Below are 27,445 nucleotides of genomic sequence, written 5' to 3' on the forward strand. Positions count from 1 at the left end.
TCATTTATAAATCAGAATCTAACTGCACTATTTACATCTCAAAAGTTTTACAAATAATCCACTGTCTGACGTAACATTACTATTTTAATTTTAGATAATTTGACAGGGAAAATGGTATTTTTGCAAGCAAAATGTTTGGGTCTTGTTTTAAAAGCAAACCTTAAAAGTTTACCACTACCAAATAATCGGTAAAGAAATGGTTGTATTCATTTTACATTTGAATATTTTCAGCCTTTTCCACGTAAGTAGAAATTAACCTATTAATATCACTTCTAATTAGCGAAAAAGACCTAGTGTATTATCAGGATTTCAGAGAAAACAGTGAAGCTGTATTGTCATAAAATTCTCACAATGCATATACTGATATTTGCCACATACCGATTCACTATCATGAACCATTCATTGGACAGTTGTGCAAATATTGTTTTTATTTATAAGGGCAACACAATTGGATGGAAATTAGAAAAATACTATGAAGCCAACTGAATAGGTTATGCATATTACATGGCAGGAATTTATATATTATTAATATCAAATTCCAAGATTCAAAAGAAGATACATACTTGGTATAAGAAACAATATTACCCAGGAAGCCAACTGCTAATTCTATAAACCTTAAAATTTGTTTCATTGCCTGCATATTAAGTTGATCTCCAAACACAAACATACAAGAAGAGATTATGCAGTCAAAATTCTTTATGTGGTCACAGCTGAGCAATAAAATTAAGGCATGTTTATGTGCATGTCACTTTAATTGATTTATTGTTGTTGTTTGAATAACCGTAAAAGGAATAAGTTTTTCAAAACAAGTTCTAAACATGTACAAATCCAAGTCTCAGTCAAAATAGGAATGCATCAGAACTCAGTGTGGTGCATGGTTGCTCATCACAGACCATGGATTTCATCCTTTTCAACCCTTTTTCCATCATATTCCAATATGGTCACTTACCTCTTTGTCAAAGTTTGCTTTGGTGAATTCCAAAGAGTTCAAGAGTGCATTTGTAGCCGCTAATTTCACATTATTACTTGGCTCTTCTTTCCTCATGCCCTGGATAATGGCAGTCAAAATTTCATTGGATTTATCCTGAAGCTGTTCTGGATCCTGAAAAACAAAAAAAATACTGTAAACTATGCCTGTATTCCTATGAAATGCACAACCAGCTAAAATGATAACATAGCATGTTGTCTAAATTGAGACACCCAAGTATTTCTAAGTTAGAATGGAGGCTCTTTATCACTACACTTCATATTAATCACTGAATACTTTATTTTCTGGAGATTTGCATCTAATTTGGATACAGAAAGATGAGTTCTAGGGCTAACTTGAATTGAGTCCTCTGATCCAGCTCCCAGCCGAGGCAGCTAAATGGAACCAACCAAAGTCCTATAGAGATAATATTTAAATCTGTCCCATAGATAGTTGCACAATTAGTGAAATTAATTTGCATCTGTAACAGTCAGAATATGAACAAATTATAGGAAAATTGGACAACAAAACTGTTGATGCCTTATTCTGCACATATTTTTACCATAAAGCTGCAAGACTTAATAATCTGCTTTGCTCCCTCAAATAGTAGATAGTAATTACACACAGTTACACACCGTGAGAACAAATATTAGGATTTTCAGTTGGCTTGAAAGATCCAAGCCTCCAATGCACAATTTGGAATCAGCTACAATCATGCAAGAAAAATTTAGAACATATTCAGAGACAGTATTATTGTGCACTACTCCTTTATTCAGTTAACAAAACATAGGAATGAGCTTTTGATTAAAATTACGCCACAGAGAGTAGATTAATAATAAGCACAAGATGAAAAAATACCATAATTTGAATAGCATGTTCAAGGCAACACTTACAATATCCTGACAAATATAGCCAATGGCTTCCAATGTTGATTCTTTCATATGCTCTGTGCTATATTGATCTGTAACATTGGCTACTAGCTGAGGAATAAGTTCAGGCCACTGATTCATAGGGATCTCTGCACAGGCGATGCCAGCAATGCACTGTGATGCTGAGCTTGGCCTGTAGGTTTCTGTACCCAAGGTTTTCAAAACCTGTGAATGTAAGAAGAGGATCATCATCAATAGGCAAGATCACAAAGCTGCAACACTGTTAGCACTAAGCAACGGACTGCTGTTTTTCTGTACCATTTTTGAAGTTGAGCAAAAATAAAGCATGCCTCCAAGCCTTTTTATTAGATGTTGTAAGACATATTTTTCTCAACTTGGGAACAAAGAGAATAGTAAATTGAAGAAACAGTCTAAAGATATAAATAGGTGCTTTTACTACTGAAAAACATCCATACTAATAAAAAAGTAGTAAGGTTTAACATACATAATTTTTGACTTCTCTGCGAGCATTGGCATCGATTGCAAGCCATCTTTGTTGATGTTGAGTCTTTACATCAGGATCTTTAGATGTCAGAGAGTTCTTGATCTGTAAACCAGCTGCAACTCTTGCAACTTGGCTGTTTCCTGGATTTGCCAGCACTCTGGACAGTTCCACAAGGAAAGTAGGCTGGTAACAAAACAAAAAAACCTTCAATAACCAAAACTTGTTATATTTCTTCTTGATCAATGCAGAAATATACAACTTTGACAATCTAGATTTTTAAAAAATCAGTTCTCATCCAAGCAGCACATCTCAACCACATGTAACTACCAGGCAACACTAAATTCCTTAGGTTGATATACTACTTACAGGTCTCTATTACAATAATCTCTGTTCTTTACATCAGGGGTCCCCAACCCAAGGCCACACAAGTGAGCAAAATCCCACCTGAAAACATGTGGGATCCAGGCAGCACATGAAACCACCCAGTCCACAGACAAAAACGTCCTCCATGGAACCAGTCCCTGGCACCCAAAAGATTGGGGCCATTGCTCTACATCTCTTTTTTAGAGTTCATTTGTATAGAATTAAATTTCATTTTAAATTGAAGGTATTCTTTACTTGTTTTCAAAGATTTGAACTTTAAAGTAATACACAATTATAGGATATAGAAATAACTGAGTTTTTAACATACTGGTAGCAACCAGTTCTCAAAGGTATTGAAATCCAATTGTTGCATATTAACTTAGACCATAGCAGCATAGTTTTAATTCAAAAAATTGGTGGGTATTCTACATGCTGGCTAGAACCTGAATACATGTTCATGGTTAGCAGCAAACTAGGACAATGAAATATGTAACACTGATCTGTGTCAGTTTTGGAAGGCAATTTTTTTTTTTTTTTTTTTTTGCTTCTTAACTGCCACATATTTTAGCTGGGGAAGTTGAGAGGAGGTTGTTGCTGGAGCGATAGAAAGTTAATCACAACAACATTCCGTATTCAAGGATATCCTGCGTCTGATGGAGATTGCCTGAAGATTGTATCCAATTGAGTGTGAAGAGTTGATTGGACAATGTGATGAACTTGTGGCTGTGGGGAAGGGCTGTCAACTCTACTTGGCACGGCTGCCTGGCGTCTCGCTGCCGGGCTCCTGGAAAGAGTAAACTGGACCTGCGATTGAAGCGGACAGAGAAGGAGGGGCCTCCGGCAACCGTCACCATAAAGTGGGAAGCACACTCCCAGAGCAGCTGCTGCCTTGGCTGGGGTTTGGAAGCCGCAGAGGCTTTTAGCTGCATGCAAGGAAAGTAACAGAAGTCTTTCTTTCTCTCCCCCAAACTCTGCCTCTGCGGCTTCCAAACCCCAGCCAGGGCAGCAACCGCTCTGGGAGTGTGCTTCTCACTCTATGGTGACGGCTGCAGCTGGACCCTGCAGGGAGAGCTGGCCCAGGCAGCAGCTTCCACGTGGCTGCTGGGCGGCAGCAGCATTGGCTACCAGTTCCTCAAGGACCTGGTGCTCCCCGGCTTCGCCCACATTGATGTGGTGAGGCCTGGGAGGCACTCGAGCGGGGGTGGGTGGGGACAGGCACTCACATAGCTTGGTGCCTTCAGGCCGCTCGTGTTACACACACACACACACACACACACACACAAGAGGGAAGGAGCTTGATGGCAGCATGCAAAGTTAGGCTCTCTCAGCCGGACTCCCAGCTGTGAGTGCGCAGGTTGCCTGGGGCCTCCTGCACCTCTGAAATAATAAGACCCCTTGAAAATAAGGCCAAGCCCTTATTTCGGGGTTCAAAAGAAAATAAGACCCTGTCTTATTTTTGGGGAAACACGGTATTAAAAGCAGTTAGAAAGTATAAAGCACGGAAAAGAATAACAAGGTTAAATACCTAAACCATATCCATTAACTTTTGATGAAAATAGAGCGTACAGCAAGATATAGAAGTTTCATTAAATTTGAAGCACTATTTTCTGAAAGATTGATATATTTAAGAAAAAGAGGTTTGCCAGAATTTTTCAAGCTTCAAATAAAAGTTATAAAGCAGGAATTCTATTACTGTATCATAAACAGTATTTGGATGTTTCCTTACATTTAATATTTTTTTCCACAAATAATTAAATATAACCAGTCCCTCATTCATTCATTCCAAAACATGTTACGATTATCAACTTCATTTCAATCAGATCACTTTCTATATACTATCTAATAAAATCCAGATTCTTCTTCTTATATCTTGTCCTTTTATCCTCCTCTGTAGCATGGCTTAAGAATAAACCTTGGACAAACAGATAAGTTACTATATAGATCATATTAGTTGCAAGGTCATTCTCTCTTCTTTCTTCCCAAGCTGACAAATGAATTGAAATAAAAAGCATGAAAAAAAGAGAAATTGTATAGAAAAATATTTATGTGATAATTAAGTAAATCAGGATGCACTTTAAACCTTTACAACATAGAGGGAACAGATTTCATTTTCTAATTCCTGCATCTTTTTCCTATCCAATCATCATGTACTTTATAAATTTGATTGTTTTTGAATATGTATATATCTCTGGATTAAGAAACAAGGAATGCAATTGTAAAGTTTATCTCTTTTTTACGAAGATAGGTGACAAGCCATGAAGGGTAAGCAATTTGTCAAGATCCCAAATCTTAATTTAGCAGTCTGTTATGCAGAGAGTTAAGTGTTATAGCACTTTTTTAGTTTTATTTCGAAACTGTTCTGTTACCAAGAAACAAAAGTGAGAATTACGCTTTAACATGTCAAAGCACATTCTGAAATTAATATCTGCCAAAGAAAGGGGTGAAATAAATGTTTATCTGTTCCCTATTCTTTTCAAAAAACCTCATACATGGTTATTCATATAATGTAATGAAAAAAATAGGGTAAGAATATTGGAACACTTAAGATAATTAATATTTCAGCATTTACAAAATATTGTTCTGCAGAAATCTTTATCTTAAGATCATATATATTATCAAATAATCTCTAATTCAAGACATGTTATATAAATCAATATAGTTTTTCTATTTTCTGATAGGTTGATTTTTAATTGAGGAAGTCATTTGAAAACATATATATCCAAATATTTTTTTTAGGCCTCACAGAGCTTACTGACCCTGCTGGCTAGAAATAGGAACTGCTGTCTAGGATTTCTAGAGGGCATAAATTTGAAGAAAAAAAGCACCATTGCTGTTGGAGCAGATTATGGAAAGTAAATTTCAAATCTCAGTTTAGCCACAAAGCTATCTGGCCTAGGCCCATCAATTGCTTCCAATCTATTTTGAAGAGTTATATAAATATAAATGAAATCCTGGGATGCATTTTGTTTTAAAAGGTGGACTGAATACAAATATGATCTTTTTCAAAATCTGATGCTAGTCCCTTAGGAGTCTATAGATGCTTTGCATCTTTCTGAACAATTGGGAGAGTCTGAGAAACATGTCTTCGATGATAATTCACATTGTTCTACCATTTAAAATGTGAGATCTTCAAAGAGGGATATATTTCACATAGTAAAAATAGATTTCACATTTGGCTAATAACATATTATCACCAATGCAATTTAGTGATTTGAAACAGATTCTCTGAAACAGAACAATCTAATTTGGGGTGGTTAGGCCTCCAGGATAGAAAGTGGGAGATTGTGAGTTCTAGCACCGCCTTAGACATAAAAGTCTGCTGTGTGAGCTTGAGCCAGTCACACTCTCAGCCCAATTCATGTTGTGGAGAAAGTAAGAAAAGGAAGGCGTGCTGTATATGCTTGCTGCCTTGAAGTTATTTGTAAAAATAATGAAGGTGGGATACAAATAAATGAATATCCTATGAAAGTATTCCAGAACTTTTACATAGCTTTAGGAAATCATACTGTATAAAAGTGCTAATGTTAATTGTTGCATTAGCAATGCAAGTCATAAGCTGTTCAACAATAAATGTATCATTGTATTTTTTTTACTTTATAGATTGATTTATTGCAGTGCTGAAAAAGTGTACTCTACCCTTTAAAAATATAGTTAACCTACAATTTACGTATTAAGAAAAAGAAAATGTTCCAAGTACCTGTATAAAATCTAAGACTCTAAGATATCAATTGCTGATAATGTATGTACTCTGCCAACATTGCCAATGAAATAAAATAAATTTACAAACAAGCCTCAAACCATCCTATAGTCTGAAAACTTATCTCTACGAGTGATAAGTTAAAAATCAACCACTGAACAATCCTTAGGATGAATGGCACACACAAAAAATCATCCCCAATAATTGTTTTGATATTGAAGGGAACATATATACTAAAATACTAGAATTAGTAGAAAACTTGCTAATGATATTTGATGTCTTGGTCTCTTGTTTGTATAACTGCACATGGTAAATATCTGTTTCCCATAACACTGACATATATATATTGTGCCCTTTTGTGGTTAGAACATAAATATACCATCATGGATGGTTATGGAGGTCACACTGACTAAATTCCTGAATTGTTACTGATACCTCATCCCACCAATGACAGTCTCTGGAAATTGTCAGAGTCCATCATTTGATCTCTCCCCACCCCACTCTGGCTGAGAACGTGTATGTCATCCTCCAGGAAATCAAGTGGTAATTAAGAAGACAAATGGAAAAGATAACACCACAGAAAGAAGTCAGATTACATTCATTGACCCTTACTATTGTGTGACCCGATGTAAATCCAGAAGTTAGTTTACATTCACTGACTTATACTATGGGAACATGCAAACCAGATTCCAGAATAGCAGATGCCAGAGTTGAGGATTTATGACTTTTTGGGTATAAGAGGACATCGCTTTCTGTCATAAGTTCGTAGTTCTTCCTTGCATGTATGTATGCACCATTATGTGTTTGGAACAGCTAACCATTTAAGCTTGATCAAGATTAAATGCTATTTTACTCAAGCCTCTGTTTAAGTCTCTTGATTGGCAGTTATGAGCTTGGACATATTAATAAATGGACTTTACATTTGGCGCCCAGACGTGGGGCTCGAAGGCAATGCTTTTCTTCGAAATGGCTACATTTAGCCCCCCACAATTCTGAACTCCATTGAAGTTCAGCAGGCCTTCAAAACGGTGGGCAGGAAAAACTGGCATGGGCCATAGACAATGTCAAAGAGCGCTCCCAGTACGTTTGAACTGGTGATATTGGATTGGCCGGATGCCAGCAGATCCTGATTCCAGCCGGACCTGAACACCCATTGAGGCTTGAACCGGGAAGATTCTACAATCCTAGGTGAGTAGAAATTTTTTGGGGGAGGTAAGAGGAGTGTTGCTTTGTGTGTGCGTGAATGAGAGGAGGGAAATTCCTACTAGAGGTTTGCCCTCCAAGTGAGTGCGGAGATCCAATTTGCGGTTCTGATTATTCGCGAGAATATCAGCCAGAGCGGATCGCTTTGAAAAGCGGGTGACTGTTGGAATAAAAAGTCTGCAGTGAAAGGGTCGTTCTGGTCAAAACTCTGAGCTTGAAAGGGGAGCCCAAGAAATCCTTTTGAAAAAAGGAGTTTGTCAGTTCCGAGCCTAGGAAGTGCCCGAGAAAGCCCCTCACTGGACAAAAGCCCTTACTAAGAAGAGGGAGGGTTTTACTCAAAACCCCCTGACCGAAGAAGCCCGAGAAAGTCTCGAGGGAAGAGACGGGTCTTTGGCCAAGAACTTCGAGCTGTCCCCGGCCCGAGAGTGAGGCAGACCCCGAGCTTGTGTCAGGTAAAATCCCTTACAAAAAAATATAAATAAATAAATAAAAAATAAAAAAGAATAAAATATATAAAACATAAAAAATAAAATAAAATATAAAAATAAAATGGGCAACCATACTTGTAGCCTTTTTGGAAAGAGTAACCTCTTTGGAAGAGTAGAACTGTGTTTCCCTCTAACTGTATTTAGTGATTGGGACACTTTTCAGATGATTTTAGACCTATCGTAGCAATCAAAGTTGCTTTTAAAACCATCTGGCCAACCTACTAGCGTGGGAGCTTGGCCTCCAGAAGGCAGCTTTGATTTAGATTTTATCAACAAATTTGCTGATTTTCTTTGGCTACCATCAGATGAACTGAAGAGGAATCCTTTGTTGGTTTCTTTTTCAACCTCCTCTGTCAGCCAGGGATTCAGAGAGCATGTGGGCTCACTCCAACATCCTCTCCCCCTTGTCACTTTCAGAAAAAGAAACAAACTAGCCAAAGTGACTGAGGAGGAAGGAAAGTTTCCCCCACACCATATTACGATGCAAATGCTATGCCTGGCTTAAGTGCCTACAGCAGCACTCCAATTCCTTTCAATTGGAATTCCCACCTTGCAGGGAGTGCTCTCATCCTCCAGAGAACTAGGGATTTTGTCCTGCAAGGATTAAACCTGGGTGTCCCAAAAGAAAAAACAGTAAACTTCCACTGCATTCATCAGATCCTTCAAAAATCCCCCCACCCCTTTTTCTGAATCGTTTGAAGGATTGGTTTTGCAAAGTTTACTGACCAAAGTTTACTGATGATGTTTTGCTGAAAATAACTTTCGTGAGTCAAAGCACCTCCGACATAAGAAAGAAATTGCAAAACTACAAACCCCCCACCCCACTGCAGAGAAACGTAGCCGCTCTTTCAGCAGCTGCTTCCTGGAATCCCCAAAGAAGAGGGAGGGGAACTTCAGTTAACCCCTGGAGTACCTCCATCCATAGAGATCAATGTTGTCTTCAATTTGCCCATTGGAGGAGATAATGGCCTTTGAACAACAATGTCCCAGTTCAGTCACTGGGCCGGGAGGCTTCAGGCCAGAAACCCCAAAACCCTAGCTCCTTCACCCCTCACATCAGCCCAGACCCCTGAATTTTATCCTGAATTTTATTGATGGGGCTCTGGAGGGCAAATTGCTTCCCTCAGACTCTCTGATGGAGATAAAAGTAAGGAACAGATCTCACTCTTTTTAAGTAACACAAGCTACTTTCAGGGACCATCACTCAAGCGTTCCTTTCTAAATATTGCCACAATGTTTTGGGAAAATGTTTTGGGAAAGGATTCCCTAGCAAAGCTGGGAGCAATTGTAAAATGCACTCAGCAGGGAGTCCCCCTTAAAATTCCCCCAGGAGTTTTATCTGTTTCCTGGAAAAGTGAATGATCCTTAATAGCCCTGACTCTAACAAGATAAACGCTCACAACACCCCAGGGCAGAGACATTCTACTGCTTAAAGAGGTGGATGCTGTTATGTGTGGTAAGAAGACCCAGGATCAGTTTGGTGTGAGTTCTGTTAAAATTCTTGGGTATGCATGTAGAATTGAATGTGATTGAATTGATTGTGATTTGTATGGCCAGCTTGCAAATTACTTAAACTTCTAGTAGTGTAGATTTAGTAAATAGTTTGACATTGTTGAGGGAAATAAGTTTAGCAGAGTGATGGCTTTCCTTCATGGAAAAAACTGTTCTAGTTATTCTGATGTGCAATGCTCTATAGTGTCGTTTTGATGGTAGGCAGGTGGGTAGGAAAGGGAAGGGGAAGATAGGATAGGAGAAGGAGGGGAAGATAGAGGGTTGGAAAGGCTGGCAGCGAGAAGCGGGAAGGAGAAAGAGAAGTAGGAAAGAGAAGGAGAGGAAGAACGAAGAAAGTAGAAAGAGATGGAGGAAGGAAGGAAGAAAGTGAGGAGGAGAAAGGATTAAGAAAGTAGAAGAAGGATGAGAAGGGTAGAAAGAATTATGGAAGGGAGTGGCCACCGAGCAGGCCCAATTGAGCATAATTTGATTATAGGATCGATTGTTGGATTGTTGTACTGTACTCTGGTTACATTTCTGGCCTGATTGTACAGCATTTTATCACCTTTCCTGTAGGCTTCCTCTTTGGAATGACTTAGCTGCTTAAGTTTAGGTGTGAACCAAGGTTTGTTGTTACTGTATATTCGTAAGTTCTTTGTCAGCACACATAAGTCTTCACAGAAGCTGACATATGATGTTACAGTCTCTGTGAGTACATCCAGGTTTGCAGTGGTATCTTCAAAATGTTCCAATCAGTAACTTTGTTTAGATCTCCCAAAATAATGGCCAGTGAATCAGGGAATTTGACTTCAGCCTCCATGGTTTGGTCAGCTAGAAACTGCTCTCTGAGTTTTCCCACTTGAGGGGGAAGGATTTAAAGAGACAACTTCCCCAGGTCTGTAAATGTTGTTTGATGGTGTGCGAGTGTATGTATGTGTGCAACCATTTCCAGACCTGCATAATAATTGTTGAGAGAGTGCAGCTTGTAAGAAAGCTCCCTGAGATAATTGTGATGCTTGATTTGCATGGAATGCAGCCTGATTGCAGTGTTAGAGAAACTCATTGAGAAGGTGTGAGATTTCTGTATTGTCTTTTGGATTTGCAAGAAGTGTGTGTGTGTGTGTGTGTGTGTGTGTGTGTGTGTGTGTGTGTGTGTTTGGATGCATGAGAGAAATGGAGCAAGCAGCTTGACTGTTGCAATGAATTACTTTTGGAATTTTTTCCTAACCCTAGCCCTCACTGACTTATTCTAACCTCCACCCCCCCCTCTCTGTTGAGCCAGGTTGGGAGGGGTGAGAAAAAGGGGGGCTGGACAACAGCCATTTCCCCCCCTCAGGGTGGACTTTTTGATTTTTTTTCTCTCTCTCTGTCATCTTAACTACCCCCCCCATCACTCTCTGTTGAGCCAGGGGAGGGCGAAGGGGGAGAACCATTCACCACCACCCGCTCCATTTTTTTCCCCTCTCTGCTGAGCCTGTCTGAGAAGGGAGGGGCAAATAGGCCCCTTACAGCATTGCTTTATTTTCTTTTCCACCCTGTATACAATTTTGATTTTTAATTTTTTCCTTCTTTTTCTGGACATTTTTGAGGTTTAAACTGCCTGATTAAACCTATACATTTATAAATGTTTTCAAAGCACAGAGTTGACTCAAAATGTATTTTTGAAGCTGTTAACATTTATTTATTTATTTTATTTATTTATTTATTTTGTCACATCATACAAAAAGATTATATAGTATATACACATATAAACATATATAGGAAGAAGAAAAGAAAAACAATAGGACAGGAACGGTAGGCACGTTTGTGCGCTTATGCACGCCCCTTATGGTCCTCTTAGGAATGGGGTGAGGTCAATAGTAGAAAGTTTTTGGTTAAAGCTTTTAGGATTATGGGAAGAGACCAGAGTCAGGTAAAGTATTCCAAGCACTGATGATTCTGTTGCAGAAGTCATATTTTCTGCAATCTAGATTAAAGCGGTTTACATTAAGTTTAAATCTATTGGTTGCCCTTGTATTATTGCAATTAAAGCTGAAGTAGTCTTTGACAGGAAGGACATTACAATAGATGATTCTGTGAGTTAAACTTAGGTCTTGTCGAAGGCAACGGAGTTCCAAGTTTTCTAAGCCTAGGATTTCAAGTCTGGTGGGATAAGGTATTTTGTTGTTTTCAGAGGAATGGAGAACTCTTCTTGTAAAATATTTCTGGACACGTTCAATTGTATTGATGTCAGAGATGTGGTAAGGGTTCCAAACAGGTGAGCTGTATTCTAGAATTGGTCTAGCAAATGTTTTATATGCTCTGGTTAGTAGTGTGGTGTTTTTGGATAAGAAGCTACGCAAAATTAGGTTTACAACTCTTAGAGCTTTTTTTGCTATGTAGTTGCAGTGGGCTTTGGCACTTAGATCATTTGACATGAAAACTCCAAGGTCTTTAACGGGATGGGGGTCGTCTGTAAGGTAATGTCCATCTAGTATGTACTTAGTTTTAGGGTTCTTACATACATACATACTAACATACATACATACTAACATACTAACATACATACTAACAGTTGGAAGGGACCCTTGGAGGTCTTCTAGTCCAACCCCCTGCCCAGGCAGGAAACCCTACAGCATTTCAGACAAATGGCTATCTTCTTATGTATGGGTGCATTTTTATTTTTTAGCAGAAATCTGTTTTTTTTTAAATGCATTCAGATTTTCCACATAAAAAGACTTACCCATAAGCTTACAAAATGCATTTTTTTTGGAATCAGACTCAAGGCGCCCCTTATTTGTTGTTTGTATTGTTTATTTCTATTTTTTTTAGTAGCACAAGATGTGCCCTGTTTTAAGAACTATTTCAGAGATAAGTTAGACAATTACAAGATGTGGAAAGAAACTTAGGATACTGGTGCTGTGAAAGATTTAATTTGTTAAGTCAAGCTTTGAATTTGAAGCTTGAAGCACTAAAATAACGGTTTGATGATAGGAGTTAGGAGTTATAAAAGTATGAACAAGTAAGACAAATGGTGATTTTGCTAAAATATGCTGTGATTTGTTTTTGGAAGTTTTTGATACTGTGGATTTGTTAGTGAACAACTTCCACACATGAATAAAAAGGGTGGGAGATGGGTTTTTGTTGATTGTTTGTCTTTTTCTCTGCCTTCCACATAGTATGTTTTTGTTGATTGTTTGTCTTTTTCTCTGTCTTCCACATAGTATGTTTGTTAAAAAACTGAGACTTGTGTGTAAACCACCTCCCCAAGTTGTGTCACTTCTTCTTTGTCCCTACTTTTGTGTGAGTATGAATTTCTTCTTTGTCCCTACTTTTGTGTGAGTATGAATTTTAAAAGTGCTAGAAAGAAGGAAAATGACTTTTCGTCCAGGATGGACCAGATACCTTTTCTCATATGGGAATATATTGTACCAGTTTATCTATTTAATGTTGTTGTTTGCTGTTTCTTTTCAAGTTCTATCTGCAAGCTATCTATTCTCCTTTGGCCCCCTCCCTAATCCTCCAATAATGCCTTTTCTCACCTAGAAAGGGAGGAGGAGGGGACCCTTTCTCATGTCTTTTAGCCCTGCAGATGACTCAAACCTGTGGAAACCAAATACATGGGTCAAGATGCTTTCCCCAAAAGAGACATTCCATCCATTTGAGCCAGCCTCTACTGAAAGTCACCAAAAACACCAAAGTGGAGCAGAACTTCCCAATAAAGAAATGGACATGTAATGCTTGGACATGTAATGATCAAAAGACTCTTTTTTCAATCCCCAGATGGGGGAAGGGTGGCAATTCATTGTAAGGTTTTCTTTCTTGTTTTATATATTCATGTAAGGATTGTATTTGAATAACTGTCACGGCAAGTCCTGAACACCTTAGATTTCTGCAAGCAGCAAGTCCTGAACACCTTAGATTTCTGCAAGCAGCAAGTCCTGAACACCTTAGATTTCTGTCAGGTGGAAGAGAAACTTGCTCCATAAAAGAACTCCACAAGTGCCAACTGATTCCTGGAGACCAACTGAGAATGAACATTTTCAAAAATGTGGTCATGTTGATGCATATGTTTTGTTTGGAATTTTTCTCTTTGCAGGAGAAACAAGTTTTGCCTTACTGACCAGATTGGTGGACTCTTTTACTCCATCTGAAGATTCAAAAGCAGCTGTGCAACAGATTGTGTTACTGAATGCTGTTGTTGTTATTATTGATTGTACTTATGAACTGCAACACTGTGATTGTTGAAACGTGCAAGGGATTGCTCCTATAGAAACCTGATCATTAGACCTAGGAGATATTGATATCATACTCCCTGAAAATTTTGAAGGTATAAGAATGCAATGGTTCAACATTTGAACTTTTCTTATGCATAGGATAAATGGGAGGAGCAGATGATGGTGAAAAATCATACATTACCAGCAATTATGAACTGACACAACCTAGTATGGGTTTAGGACCGGGCTATCTACGGGACCGCCTACTGCCGGCTTCTATCTCCCATCGTCCGGTACGCTCCCACAGAGAGGGACTCCTCAGGGTGCCGTCAGCCAAACAGTGTCGACTGGCGGCCCCCCGGGGGGGGGGCTTCTCTGTGGGGGGTCCGGCCCTGGGGGACGGACTTCCCCTCGGACTTCGACAATTACCTGACCTTAGGACCTTTCGCCGCGAACTTAAAACTTATTTATTTCGTATGGCTGGACTAGCCTGATTTTTATTTTTATTGGATGGGTTTTTAAAATTTTGTGATTTTACGGGGGAGTACGTTTTTTAACATTTTGGGCATTTAAATTAGTTTTTTAAGGGATGTTTTTAATTATTGTGTGTATTTATATTTTATCTGCCTGTTCACCGCCCTGAGTCCTTCGGGAGAAGGGCGGTATACAAATTAAAATATTATTATTATTAGTAGTAGTAGTAGTAACCTATTTGAAAATAACTAGATTAGAATAGGTTATGGACGGATGCGGCATGCTCCAGATGGCTTATATTGGATATTTTGCCTATGTGCAATTGCCTAGCCGCTGGAATAAAGCAATTTCTTTTTATATACTGCCCACCCTGTGTACCTGTTTATAAGGAAGTAGACCAGAGAAAGATTGCTGGTCTCCAGAGTTCAGGTATAAGGCTGACCACCTGGGCAGAAGCTGGAATGTATGCTCATAGGAACGCTCCCATTTATATGCTGAATAGAATAAGGTTATTCACCATGATGGCATGCATACCATCATATTAATTCAAAAGGGAGGAATGAAGGGAACATATATACTAAAATACTAGAATTAGTAGAAAACTTGCTAATGATATTTGATGTCTTGGTCTCTTGTTTGTATAACTGCACATGGTAAATATCTGTTTCCCATAACACTGACATATATATATTGTGCCCTTTTGTGGTTAGAACATAAATATACCATCATGGATGGTTATGGAGGTCACACTGACTAAATTCCTGAATTGTTACTGATACCTCATCCCACCAATGACAGTCTCTGGAAATTGTCAGAGTCCATCATTTGATCTCTCCCCACCCCATTCTGGCTGAGAACCTGTATGTCATCCTCCAGGAAATCAAGTGGTAATTAAGAAGACAAATGGAAAAGATAACACCACAGAAAGAAGTCAGATTACATTCATTGACCCTTACTATTGTGTGACCCGATGTAAATCCAGAAGTTAGTTTACATTCACTGACTTATACTATGGGAACATGCAAACCAGATTCCAGAATACGCAGATGCCAGAGTTGAGGATTTATGACTTTTTGGGTATAAGAGGACATCGCTTTCTGTCATAAGTTCGTAGTTCTTCCTTGCATGTATGTATGCACCATTATGTGTTTGGAACAGCTAACCATTTAAGCTTGATCAAGATTAAATGCTATTTTACTCAAGCCTCTATTTAAGTCTCTTGATTGGCAGTTATGAGCTTAGACATATCAATAAATGGACTTTACAATATGATAACACTATTTTATTATATTCTATTCCTGCGTTTTAAAAAATTATCAATAGGAAAGTCTCACTTTCATAACCAATTACATTCAATCTTTATTTGTATTCTCCTTTAAGGCCTTAAAATGAATATATATTAATTGTGATTCAGTAAATGTAATAATTACCTACATGGCTTCCTTATTAATTGTGGATTAAGACTTAATTCACTGTTCAGTACTAGACATATACTATATTATTCTGGTACTTATTCTGGTACCAGTATTCTGGTACAAGAATTGTTCAGTGGTTGATAATGCTTAGTAGTAGTAGTAGTAGTTTTATTAGGCTACTAATATTGCTTTGAATCAATCCTTTCCAAAATAGGCATGAAATATTTCACAAACATTCTGTACTTTAGAGACTTAAACAAGTATGTTTTGAAACCAAAGAACAAATAATTGTGTGAGAATTTAAACAAAATGTATACATAGGCAACGCCTGGCTAAAAAATATTCAAATCTATGAAAAACTACAAAACAAGAGGAAATGGACAAAAATGGAAAAGCAGGTAAAGTATAGAAAATGGGAGACGATCCGGAGGCAAAACAAGAGAATGTTTAAAAAACGAAACCTAGTAGGCCTGATTATGAGCTCAACGGCCCATTCGAGACAACCTCCTGCCCCCTCCCTTTAGCTGACTATACACGCCGGCTTCCCCACATGGCCGGCCCCGCAGGCCCAATCTAACCCCCACCCCCACTTTCCCTCCATGCATGCAGCGCGGTAGGTCCAAACTGCCCTCCCCTTCCTTTTCCCTCCCGCGGGTCAGGATCGCCCTCATGATTGGATGGCGCGACTCCCGAGAGCTTTGCCATTGGCTGCTTCGTGCTTGCCTGCCCCCCCCCCCGCGAGAGAGAGAAAAGAAAAAGGCTACGGTTAGGCTGCGCCCCTCTATGGCGGCTCGGCCTGCTCTGATCAAATCTTTCTACACAGGGAAAATATTCCACTTTCGCAAACCCCACCCAAACTCAGCTCAACTCCTGCGTTTTCCCTTACCAGGTTCTCGATGGCTGCCTGCTCCAGGAACTTCTGAGCCGCTTCAAGCTCGGTGCAGTCTGCAGAAGATGGGTGGGGGGGGGTGGAAGAGAAAAAATGCATATAGGAGTGTCAGTGGCGACCCTAAAACTCAATTTCGGCCCAACAACTAACACCCCGAATCCTCTCGCCTTTTTCCAGTAATCGCTCTTCTTTCCGCTTAAATTCACTCCGTTCTGAATGTGGAGATTTTCAACGCCTCCCGGACCCCCCACCAAAGACAGAGGTCCCCGGCGCATCATGCTTTCTACTCAAACTTCATTTTCCATCAATCAGTATCGCACAGTGGGGTTCAAAAAGAAACGCCTCTTGGGGAACGTTACAAGTACAGTATAACCCACAACTAATATTTTTGTTTGTATATATGATGTGTTTTATTAGTGTTGTAGATGCCGTACGCTAAATAAAAACTCATCCACAACGCACGCCTTTTTAAAGATTTCTGGGAGGTGCGTTAGACGTTTGTTAAAATACCAGCCTGTCTCTAGCCCCGTGGTCACAACTCTCCAAATTACCTTATCACAGTCAATCTCGGACCACTGATTTTGGCCAACACCGGCCCTGAATAGATAAATATCGGGCCTCGACTTCATCGGGGACGCTGCTTTCATTGCCACCCTACCTTTAACCTCATGGAGGCATTGGTCTTACGGTTGACCCGACGTAAGGCCATCGCCTATTCTCCCATCGGCTTCCGTCTCCCCATGCTCCCCAGCGCATCTAAGAAGCAGCTCTCTGACGAGAAGGGTTAGCCCACAGTCATATGCTAAGGAATGTCCACCCCACCCTTAACCCATATGCCACGCAAAGCACTCTCATTCCCGCCCTCAAGAAGACCCTTTCTTCCCGTATCATTCAGGGAATCCATTAACTTGTGCCCAAAGCTACCTTCTCACATACACGTGCACCATCACTCTCATCATCTGACCCCTACCTATGTATTTATATCTTTATGTATTATATATATACGTTATATATATATATATATATATGTATGTATTATACGCCTAAGACTACTTCCGAGCCAGCCTAACTAGGGGATTCAGTCTCCCACATCCCACAAATGATGAAATTCATGCTTGCCCCTCCTTTTCCCTCCAACCACGGGGCCCAAACCAAGCCTTCAGTGATTCCTTTATCCCCAAGGCCAGAGACGGAAGCCGACTCTTCCAACGGCCCCGAATCGTCAAAGGGAGGGTCGCTGATGCCTCTTTTACCCCCTTCCCACCCCTTCTCCCTTAAACCGTTTCCTCCCTTCAAACAACGGCTAACGCCTTTCCTAGAGCCACATATACTCTATGCCTAGATGCCCTTCCCTGCCCCCAATCTCCTCGCGCTCTTGGAGAGGGGAGATGCTTTCAGCCCTACCCGTTTCTCCCTCTGCAGCACATCTATAAAGAAAGACGGAGGGTGGGGAGGAGAAAGGCTGTAGGGTTTGTTTCTCCTTTACCTGGGGAAACCGTCTTCTCCAAAATCGTAATGAGCTCCATGGTCGTGGTGGCGGCGGCGGTGAGGTGAAGCCAGGAAGGAAAGGAGGAAGGGGAAAGGGAAAGGGAAAAGGAAAGAGAGGATCGGAGTCAGTAATCGCCGCCGCCTCGCCCTCCGCCTGCCCGTTCAGTCGGCCGCTCGGTCTCCCTTCGCGCGCTCTTTACTTCTCCCTCAGCTGCGGGGCGGCCCCACCCCCGGCGGAAGCGACTGGAGTCTCCCCTACAACTTCCCCTCCCCCTCCTCACACACAACTCCTTCTGGCGGCGGAAGGAGAGAAAAAGGAAGAGGGGAGGAGGAAGCGCGCTCGCGCGCTAAACGACCTAAAATGAAGCTATCCAGCGAGTGCGGCTCGGACAAGGGAGGAGGAGGGGAGGAAATTTAAACTCAAAATAACGTGCCTCCCCACAGCCTCCCTGTTAGGGTCGCTAATTCATTGCCCTGTTTTCTGGCCGATTAACTGAACAGGCCTGCCAGGCCTTAAGTCTGCCTTCAGGCACGTAACGTTCGTGCGTATGCAGCGTGGTCACGCAATCCAATTCCTGCCAAGGCGCATGAACACCACCACTGCACCAACGCCCGCCTTCTCTCCTTCCCACGCTGATTGGCCATTGTGGCTCGCACGTCACGAGGCTGACAGGTCGAAAAAAAACGCACGGTTTCAAAAACTTTGTGTTTGGATAAGCTGTGCAGGGTTAATTAAACCAGCAAGCCTATGCCCTTATACTAGGGAAGAGATCAATCGAAGTATTAGGAATTTATGTCTGACTACACAAACACAATGAAGCATTTCCATCTTTTTCTTGATTCATAGTGAATGAAAGCCTTTACCTGTTTTGCATTTTATACTACTACTACTACTTTACATTGCCTGGTGTTCATATTACTCTGTAATATAGTGTGTGATAGTTCGTTTTAGCAGTATTGCCTTCCAGAAACAGATTTGATTTCTTCAGAAGCTGTGTTGAATAGGAAGCGCATCAGTTACAGGATAAACTGTACGGTCGTTGGTGCACTCTGAGCTTGGTTGCTCCACTATCTTCTACTGTATCAATGAAGATCTTACGAAGTCTGATAACAAAGCAGCAAATAACCAAGCTCAGAGAACATCAAAGTCCCCACACCCAACAGTGCTCTAGTTCCTATTTTGTAGGAGTAGAAAACATAGTGGAAATATGAAATGGAATGGCAAAGAGGAAACTCATTAGTTTGCCTTCTGGAAAATATTTTTATTTTTTTATTTTTTTATTTAGTCACAACAGCATATATAAGCATAAGCATGAAAGTAACTATATAATATATAAGATATATATATATAAGCATAAGCATTTAATAACTATATTAATTGGATATAATGAAAGAAAACAATAGGACAGGAACGGTAGACATGTTTGTGCTCTTATGCACGCCCCTTATGGACCTCTTAGGAAAGGGGTGAGCTCAATAGCAGACAGTTTTTGGTTAAAGCTTTGGGGATTTTGAGAAGAGACCACAGAGTCAGGTAGTGTGTTCCAAGCATTAACAACTCAGTTACTGAAGTCATATTTTCTGCAATCAAGATTGAAGCGGTTAACATTAAGTTTAAATCTATTGTTTGCTCTTGTATTGTTGTGATTGAAGCTGAAGTAGTCTTTAACAGGAAGGACATTGCAATAGATGATTCTATGAGTTAAACGCAGGTCCTGTCGAAGGCAGCGGAGTACTAAGTTTTCTAAACCCAAGATTTCAAGTCTGGTGGCATAAGGTATTTTGTTGTATTCAGAGGAGTGGAGAACTCTTCTTGTAAAATATTTCTGGACACGTTCAATTGTATTGATGTCTGAAATGAGGTATGGGTTCCAGACAGATGAGCTGTATTCAAGAATTGGTCTAGCAAATGTTGTATTGTAAATACACATATTGTATTTCTGGAGAAGAAGCTACGTAAGATTAGGTTTACAACTCTTAATATGTGTTTTGTGACAGGCTATCTTCTTGGCCTTTGATGTCCAAAGAGACAGTACCTCACTTCCATAGAAGCAATGTGAGAATGCCCACAATAAGCTAACAAAATTCCACAGATATTCACTAGTTTGAAATGGATTCTAATCTTTGCCTTATGAAGGCCAAGTGAAATGGTGGTCTCTCACAGCTTATTGATGCCTGTGTTATAATTGCATCTTTCCACTGAATAAACTTTGTAACTTGCAATTATTTCAAGCCTTATGCAATTATTTCAAGGACCATGGTAGTTCCTGAACAGTTTCCTGTAAATATTTGCTTAAAAAACAAGAAAAAATAGCAAGTATTTAGGAAGATTTCTTGCCCACTGCCCACCGCCCCGCCCCCCCCAAGTACCATGGCAAATTTTATAAAGCTGTATTCATCTGTTTTCATCAAAGAAGTTTCAAATACAAGAGTTTCTTATATGGCAGTTTTTACAATCTCTTCATTTTTGGACTCTCCAGTATCTTTTTTGTAATACCATAATTACAAAATTATTACAAAATTAGACAACATTCCATATATGGTTTCATCATTAATTTATTTAATAGCCTTGTGATATTTAAAACTTTAATTTCAATTCATTTTCTAATTATTTCCAAAATATAATTGTTTTTTCCACAGGAAGTTACATACTGGTCAATATTATTTCATTGGGCCAAAATTTATTCCAAATCAAGTCCCATCATTTTGTACACATAACACAAAAGGAATAGAAATTGTCTCAATGCAACCATTTGTTGGAACAGAAGGGTTAGAGTTATATTTCGTTTTGCCATTATAGTGCCCATTCTCCCAATCTTAAAAAATATTAAGTTTTGTTTTTTTATTCTTACCACTATAGATAATAATTAACAAACTTGGCTATTTCACTGCTTATTCAAACTATTGTTTTCATACTGTTTCAAGAACTGTTCAATTATCTCTAAACCTATTCTTTTTTTCTTTAAGTAATAATCATATAATAATTTATATTTGATCATGAATCTTTGATGAGAGAATTTGCCAAAGACTTTATCAACAGCTAGGGCATCCCACGTAACTTTTCTCTTCTATAAAGACATATGCTAAGACAATTTTTAGTTAAAAGGTCTTTAAGAATTTTAAACAAAGCATAATTAATGAATTATATAATTAATAAAAAATGGGAATTGGATATCTGCCTTGGTAACACACTTTATGGGGGGATCTGCTATATAACTTTTGCATTATGTTTGGTGCTTAATATTGTACACTCACATGTATCTCATCGTATGAGTTTGTTATGCCCAGTTATTATTCAAATAGCCATGTATTCATAAGGAAGAGCTGAGATAATCCTATTAAGAGTCCATAAGAGGTAGGGAAGAACCATTTTTTTTTCTTTTAGGCCCTTCCTTCAGTCTTTATACATTCAACAAATTCTTATTTTCTGTTAGTTATTTTACTGAGGTACGAGAATATGAATTGGAAGAAAGCAGTATCTTGTTATGCTTTTGTAGATAGGGAAAAATATTGGACCTTTTCTGGTTCTAAGTTACATACAACATAAGAAATTGATCCAATTCTTGTCTCCATTTATGAATTAGATTTGTACTGCAAAGCATAGAATCCTTTTTTTAGATTATGTAAAAGCCTACTTACTGCATCAGAGGAGATTAACAGCTATAAATTTTGAAGAATCTTTCATTTATTATTAGATGTATTCAACATTGGTCAGCATTTCTTAGTTATATTACCACACATTTAATTATCTGGGTATATACAAATGTTTTGAGTTGAAATACTGACATAGGAAGTCCTTAACTTATAATAAAGTTCCCAAAAGCTACTTACAACCTGGTTTCAAAGTTATAGTGGCTGCAGCAGTGATTCTCCCATGCATTCACTCAAGGGAGATCATGCTGGCTATAGTGGTGCAAAGCAGCTGGAATTTGCAAGTCTCTAGCAAGCAAGGGGAAATCAGGTTGGCAAGACTTTTCAACCACCAGTGAGCAAGGGGAGATCAAGCTGGTTGGAGTTGCAAGCTTCCAGCTGTTTCCCCACTTAAGGACTGGAAGGACTTAACATGCTCCCTGGTCCAGGAATCATCCCTTTCTGTTTTGCAGGTTCTGAAAGTGGCACCCACTTAACACATAATCAGCTTTCTTATAGAGTCAGCCTTGTAGCAAATCTTTTTCAACAGGTTCTGTTCTTACAATATTGTAGGATTTTTTTTTTAATGTGGGTCAATTCTTTTAAGGAGATGCCATTTGTTTCCAAAGTTTATGGAGCTTCCATAAAAAGGCAGCCCCCTACACAAGAATAACATCTTCTTTGCCTAAGGCTAGACTGCAAACCCTAGCCAGCCTGATCTGTCATTGCTCACCAATGGTTGCAAACTCTGAGCAGCCCGATTTCCCCTTGCTCACTGGGTATGAAAGAAACTGAAGAACTATGGGCACCCTGAGAGGCAAGAGAAAGCTGGGACAGGTGACTCTGGCCCTGCATAGGCCTCCCCCATCCCAGGGAACCCCATGTTGTTTAATGACTCTTGGAATTTGTTCAATGGCTGCATCAGAGGAGATTAAGGCGGCTGCTTTGCTTAATAGCGGTGACTGCAATGGCCAGGCTCCATTACAATCTTATCTCGAATACTACCCATATACTTAAAGTATTTCTTTCTCAACTCGTATATGTAATCATCCATAAACATACTTATTCCGAAATTTGTTTACTTTATTTTTTATAGATTGCATCCAGATTTGTTTTGAACAGATGGTTTTTTAATAATTCACTTATCATACTCAGAATGAAGAGCCAGTTTGATCTAATGATTAAGACATTAGAGCTTAAGGCTAGAAACGAAGAGACTGTGAGTTTGTGTTCCATCTTAAACATGAAAGCTAGCTGATGGTTTTGACAAGTCACTCTCTCAGCCCACAATATCAGGCTCAGATAATAAGCCAGTCAGTCAATTCTTGTCACAATGGATGGATCAACACTTGGTTGATCTGAAAAAAAACAAAACAGTCCCTAACCACTTGTTATACTTAGAATAGGCTGAGATTTATAACACTGTTCTGCAAAAGTTGTTATCCACTGAAAGATAAGCAAGCTGCAGAGTTCTTCATTATTTCCAAATCATGGATGGTGTATTTGCTATTTTTGTTCAAAGTACAGTTACTTTTATACAATTTCTATACAAAGTACAATTTTATATAATTTTGACAAGGGTAATAAAACGCTGCCCTGTAAAACAATCATGTCCCGATATATCCTGGCTTTTTTATCAGCTATAGATATTAGGAAAATTAGTACAGTAAAGTTCCTTGGTTATTCTTTTGAGTGGTGCATTGGATTAATGTGAGTAATAAAATTTAAGAATATTTAGATTAGAGTTTGGATCCCAATTATTTTGCCTTCTGCCAAATGGTACAATTTATGCTCAGGAATTCTTTAGACCAGGTGGTCTAAAGCAACCCCTTGGAAACCATGTTTTCCTTTCATAAATAAAAGAGTAATATATCTGCATGTTATATTCAATCTCATTTCTGGACAACAGGACCTCTGCAGCATCAGTATAAGGCTGGATAAGGATGAAAGAGTAAATTTATAGGGAGATTATGTAAGATTCTATGCAAAGTAAAATAGAAATTTGAATAATAAATTAAAGTATCTGTGCACAACATATATTTCAGAATTCTGCATTCTTTTTAAAATTAGAAATACAGCAATCTCAAAAATCCAAACCCTAGGCAATCATTATGCTTTATGTCCACATCACATCTTTTAGCTATTTTCTAAAATAGTTCTTTACTGAGCAGGGTTGTTGATTTGCATATTTTTAAAAAAACCAAAAAAAACCCCCAATACCTAAATAATGTGATATTTAAGTTTAACTTGAACTTAACAGGTCAAGTTAAAAATATGTCTAGCATTTTCTTTGCAAAAGAAAAAGTACCACATAATCTTTCATTTGGTCTTCTAGAAGAGATTATCAGGGAGGAAGAAAAACCCAGAAAGAGAAGCAGAGAAGACAAGACCTTCATATGATTTATGAAGACCATGAAAACAATAAAGTACTGGAAACCATAGATTAAAGAAGGAAAGTAGTGGAATTTAGGGATTATGTATCTAAGCATTTATCTATTCGATAAAACTAGGAAGGCTATCCAATAAACACATGGGAACAAATGTTTGCAGCTAAGTCTCCTGATCAACCCTCCACCAAGAATGATGCTCAGCTAATTGTTAAGGGCAGGCAAATATCTGGTGACTAAAATATATATATATATGGATTTTTTTTTTGAAGGGAGGTTAAGGGTAATAGTAGACACTTAAATAAAGACATCAGCAAATATAGCCTATATTTCTGTTACATTTTAATTTTATCAGGGTTGAAGTTTCCTCCCCCCACCCTTATTTTTCTAGGCCTGTTAATTATTTTACATGAGATTTATACACCATTTACTTTCACTTTTCAGTTCTTAGGATCCAAGCACAAACAGTGCCTGGCCTATTTTTACCATGTTATACTTCAGTATGGTACAAACAGTTTAGAGCAGCAGCCTTAACAAAGTAGTTAACTTAGAATGCACGTGTTTCAGAACTATGTGAAAAATAGCAGCTGAACAGGAGAAGAAAAATTTAGAGTTTTCTGCCATATCCACACTAGGCTGTTGCCATATTTCGAAGTAACAATGTCCTATCACTGAGAAATCATAGAAATTATGTCTTCTCAAGAAATCCCTGTACTTCAACATAAACTTAACCTTTTTCTCAATCCCTTAAGTCTTGGCAAAATTAAGCAGCTAAATAGCAACTTTCTTAATCATGCTTTGCTTGTTTATGTGTGTGTTGAACCAGAGATATTAAGGATATCATCTTCAATACAGCAAAAGTAAAAACATCAATCTGTAGAGATCATATTAACCAAAAATGTGTACATGCTCTATCGTAAAAAGATTAGGGATTTCATAATACTACAGTATAATTGTATACCGCACTGAACAGCAGCAGAAACTGAGATTCATTTCCTGTAGAATGACTGCAAAACTCTCAGCAATTACTGTGTTGGTGAGCCAGAATAGATAGATAGATAGATCTACTGACCTGGAAGATGCTGGTCTAAACTTAGATTTTTTTCAGCCACATTTTTGTATTAGATACATATTTGGGGGTGGGGTGGGGTTAAAGGGCTATTATCATACTTAGTTGATTTATGTCCCACCAAAACCAATGGCACATGACAGCCACCGTTTAACTTAGGTACCATTTATTTCAGTAAGATCTAAATATAATTAAAGTTTAGGTCTGAATCCAACCTAAATATCTCTCATATATAAGCTCCCCTGAACATGAATTGCATAAAATAAATTCACAAGGATCTTCCCCCTACCCCCACCCAATTAAAAAAGGGCAGAGAATAATAAATTTTGGATTTTTATAGTATCAAGTTGCACTGCAGTGGATGTAAGCTGTACAAAAGCACTACAATTGTAATGGGCCTGTGTAGGAAATGGCCCAGCAAGTCAAATATGCTAATGCTGAGTACACTGTCCTGAACTAAGCTCAGGTCTATTTCCAAATTTGAAGAAAAACATATCAAAATGCAGTTGAAATTAAAATAAAGAGGGAAATTCATCTACCACAGTCCATTTCAACTGTTTCACAGCCATGGTCATGCATACAAGGCATGTAAAAATCTTATTTTGCCAATATACACACACCAAAATCAAGACTCTTTAATTTCACATTGACTTTCCTTTTTATTAACGCCAACTTGTTGTAATTTTTTTCTTTTGTTTTTCATTTAAAACAATAGCACAAAATGTGTTTCCAGGGAAGCAATTTGACATCTAGTGTCTGATGACCTTCTCCAATTAACAATTAAAGCCACGCCAAGTATGAATGTTAAAAAAGGTATTTTAAAAAAGGGAACTGTAAACATTTGAGGGAGGAGTGATGTTGGATATGAAATTGGTAAGCAGGAACATACTACTCTCTTAAGCAACTGATGGCAGAAAGCTTAGATTTTTATCATCATGCCAACTAGTATAAGTTTAAGGTTCTGAATCAAATTACCAAACATTACCAAATAAAGTGGAATGGAAAGCTGCAATCACAAGGGGTTAAGGCAATGTTTTGTTTTTGAAACAGAACACCTTTTTGAAACTACTGGGTTATGCATTCAGTGAAGTGAGACTTTACAGTGGCCCAAAAAGATCCAATTACAATACTAAATCTTATCTGCATGCAGGAATAAAGTATAAACACAAAAGGGAATGGGAGGATAATTTCATTTTAATGTGGCTGAGAAACGTATTTCTATACAAGCTTGCAATTTTTGCGAATATTAGCAAATGAAACAAAAAAGGAGGAAGGGAGAAAAGACAGACACAGGATATTTAATTTTCCCCTTCTCAAAAGATGAAACAAGGGAGCCTCACAAGCTTTCGAAATCTGAACCAAGATCATATGTTGTTTCCTAGAACCTTCAGCTAAGGACTACACTTAAAAGTTATACCAAGCTGTCTTTCATAATTAGACCATTCCACACAACTTGTAAGTGCTTTTGCTGCCTTTCAGTGTGTTTTCAGGTGCGCTTGGAGGCGAAACCCACTCTTGCCCTCCACTTGCTATAACATTCAACTTGCCAAGAAACCTCTGGTTTCTTTTTTCTTTTGTTTTGTTTTTTAAGAAAAAAAAGGAAAAGGAATGGTTAAAAAATAATCAGAAAGTAAAAGGGGAGAGTGTATTAAATATTTTGACCACTGACAAGCCTTAAGGACGTTTCACAGTTTTGTTATGCTCTATTTTATTACTATAATATTTACAGGGTGGTTTGTTTGTTTTTTTGTTGCTAAAATTTTGATAAAATCTTTTTATTAGAATTTAGTTCTGGAGTTGAGCAGGAACCGTTAAACTACATTCAATGTCCAGTCCCCACTGGTGTGAGAAAAAACTCCAATTTCCTTGGCGCATTATTCAACTGTTGAATAGCAGCTTTTCCTCCTCACGCTGAGGCAGTTGGGCCGCAACAGCTGGGATGTCCGAGGTGGATGAGATTGGGCTCACACAGCAGTTGGTGAGGCTTTGCGTTGCAGGAGGTACTGATGAACATTTTCAGCATCACGCTTCAGCCATGCAGCGTTCAACAGGATGTTTTCACAGCACTGCTGTATGGTACGCTCAGCTGATGGAGCTGGATGACTCTCAAAAAAAGCCTACATGAAATGAAATAACATTTTCTGGGAGTATCACATCTGATATCTTCATATCAGTCAGTCAGAATATAGAGACTTAATTCCACAACATAGTAATTTGGATGAGCAGATTCTAACTGCAAAAAACAGAGGTTGTTATGTGTGGCATTTTGGTGTCAAAGACAGCAGCACAGAATCTACATTTCATTAAGGCAAGA

General features: G+C 38.6%; 2 protein-coding genes across 7 annotated transcripts in view; both read right to left on the bottom strand.

Annotated features, from left to right (window-relative positions):
* Positions 1 to 18,290, bottom strand: part of KPNB1 (karyopherin subunit beta 1) — a 94,557-nt gene extending 76,267 nt beyond the window's left edge. For 3 of the 4 annotated variants that reach the window (XR_009155057.1, XR_009155056.1, XM_058182856.1), the window contains exons 1-5: positions 18,044 to 18,290; positions 16,555 to 16,613; positions 2,342 to 2,524; positions 1,861 to 2,061; positions 950 to 1,102 (exon numbers count right to left, since the gene is read on the bottom strand). Coding sequence is in view for 2 of the 4 variants with exons in the window: in XM_058182856.1 (XP_058038839.1) it covers positions 950 to 1,102; positions 1,861 to 2,061; positions 2,342 to 2,524; positions 16,555 to 16,613; positions 18,044 to 18,083 (636 nt within the window). In the remaining 2 variants the exon portion in view is untranslated. Of the gene's footprint in view, positions 1 to 949; positions 1,103 to 1,860; positions 2,062 to 2,341; positions 2,525 to 16,554; positions 16,614 to 17,215; positions 17,304 to 18,043 lie in introns of those variants that run through there. The other variant, XM_058182857.1, reaches the window with a different exon arrangement.
* A 4,725-nt stretch (positions 18,291 to 23,015) lies between these two features.
* Positions 23,016 to 27,445, bottom strand: part of NPEPPS (aminopeptidase puromycin sensitive) — a 121,446-nt gene continuing 117,016 nt past the window's right edge. For all 3 annotated transcript variants that reach the window (XM_058184199.1, XM_058184200.1, XM_058184198.1), the window contains one exon: positions 23,016 to 27,248. In XM_058184199.1, the coding sequence (XP_058040182.1) occupies positions 27,096 to 27,248 (153 nt within the window). In that variant the 3' untranslated portion in view covers positions 23,016 to 27,095. The remainder of the gene's footprint in view (positions 27,249 to 27,445) is intronic.

This window comes from Ahaetulla prasina, chromosome 4 (assembly GCF_028640845.1).
Source record: "Ahaetulla prasina isolate Xishuangbanna chromosome 4, ASM2864084v1, whole genome shotgun sequence".
In the NCBI taxonomy this organism is placed as follows: Eukaryota; Metazoa; Chordata; class Lepidosauria; order Squamata; family Colubridae; genus Ahaetulla; species Ahaetulla prasina.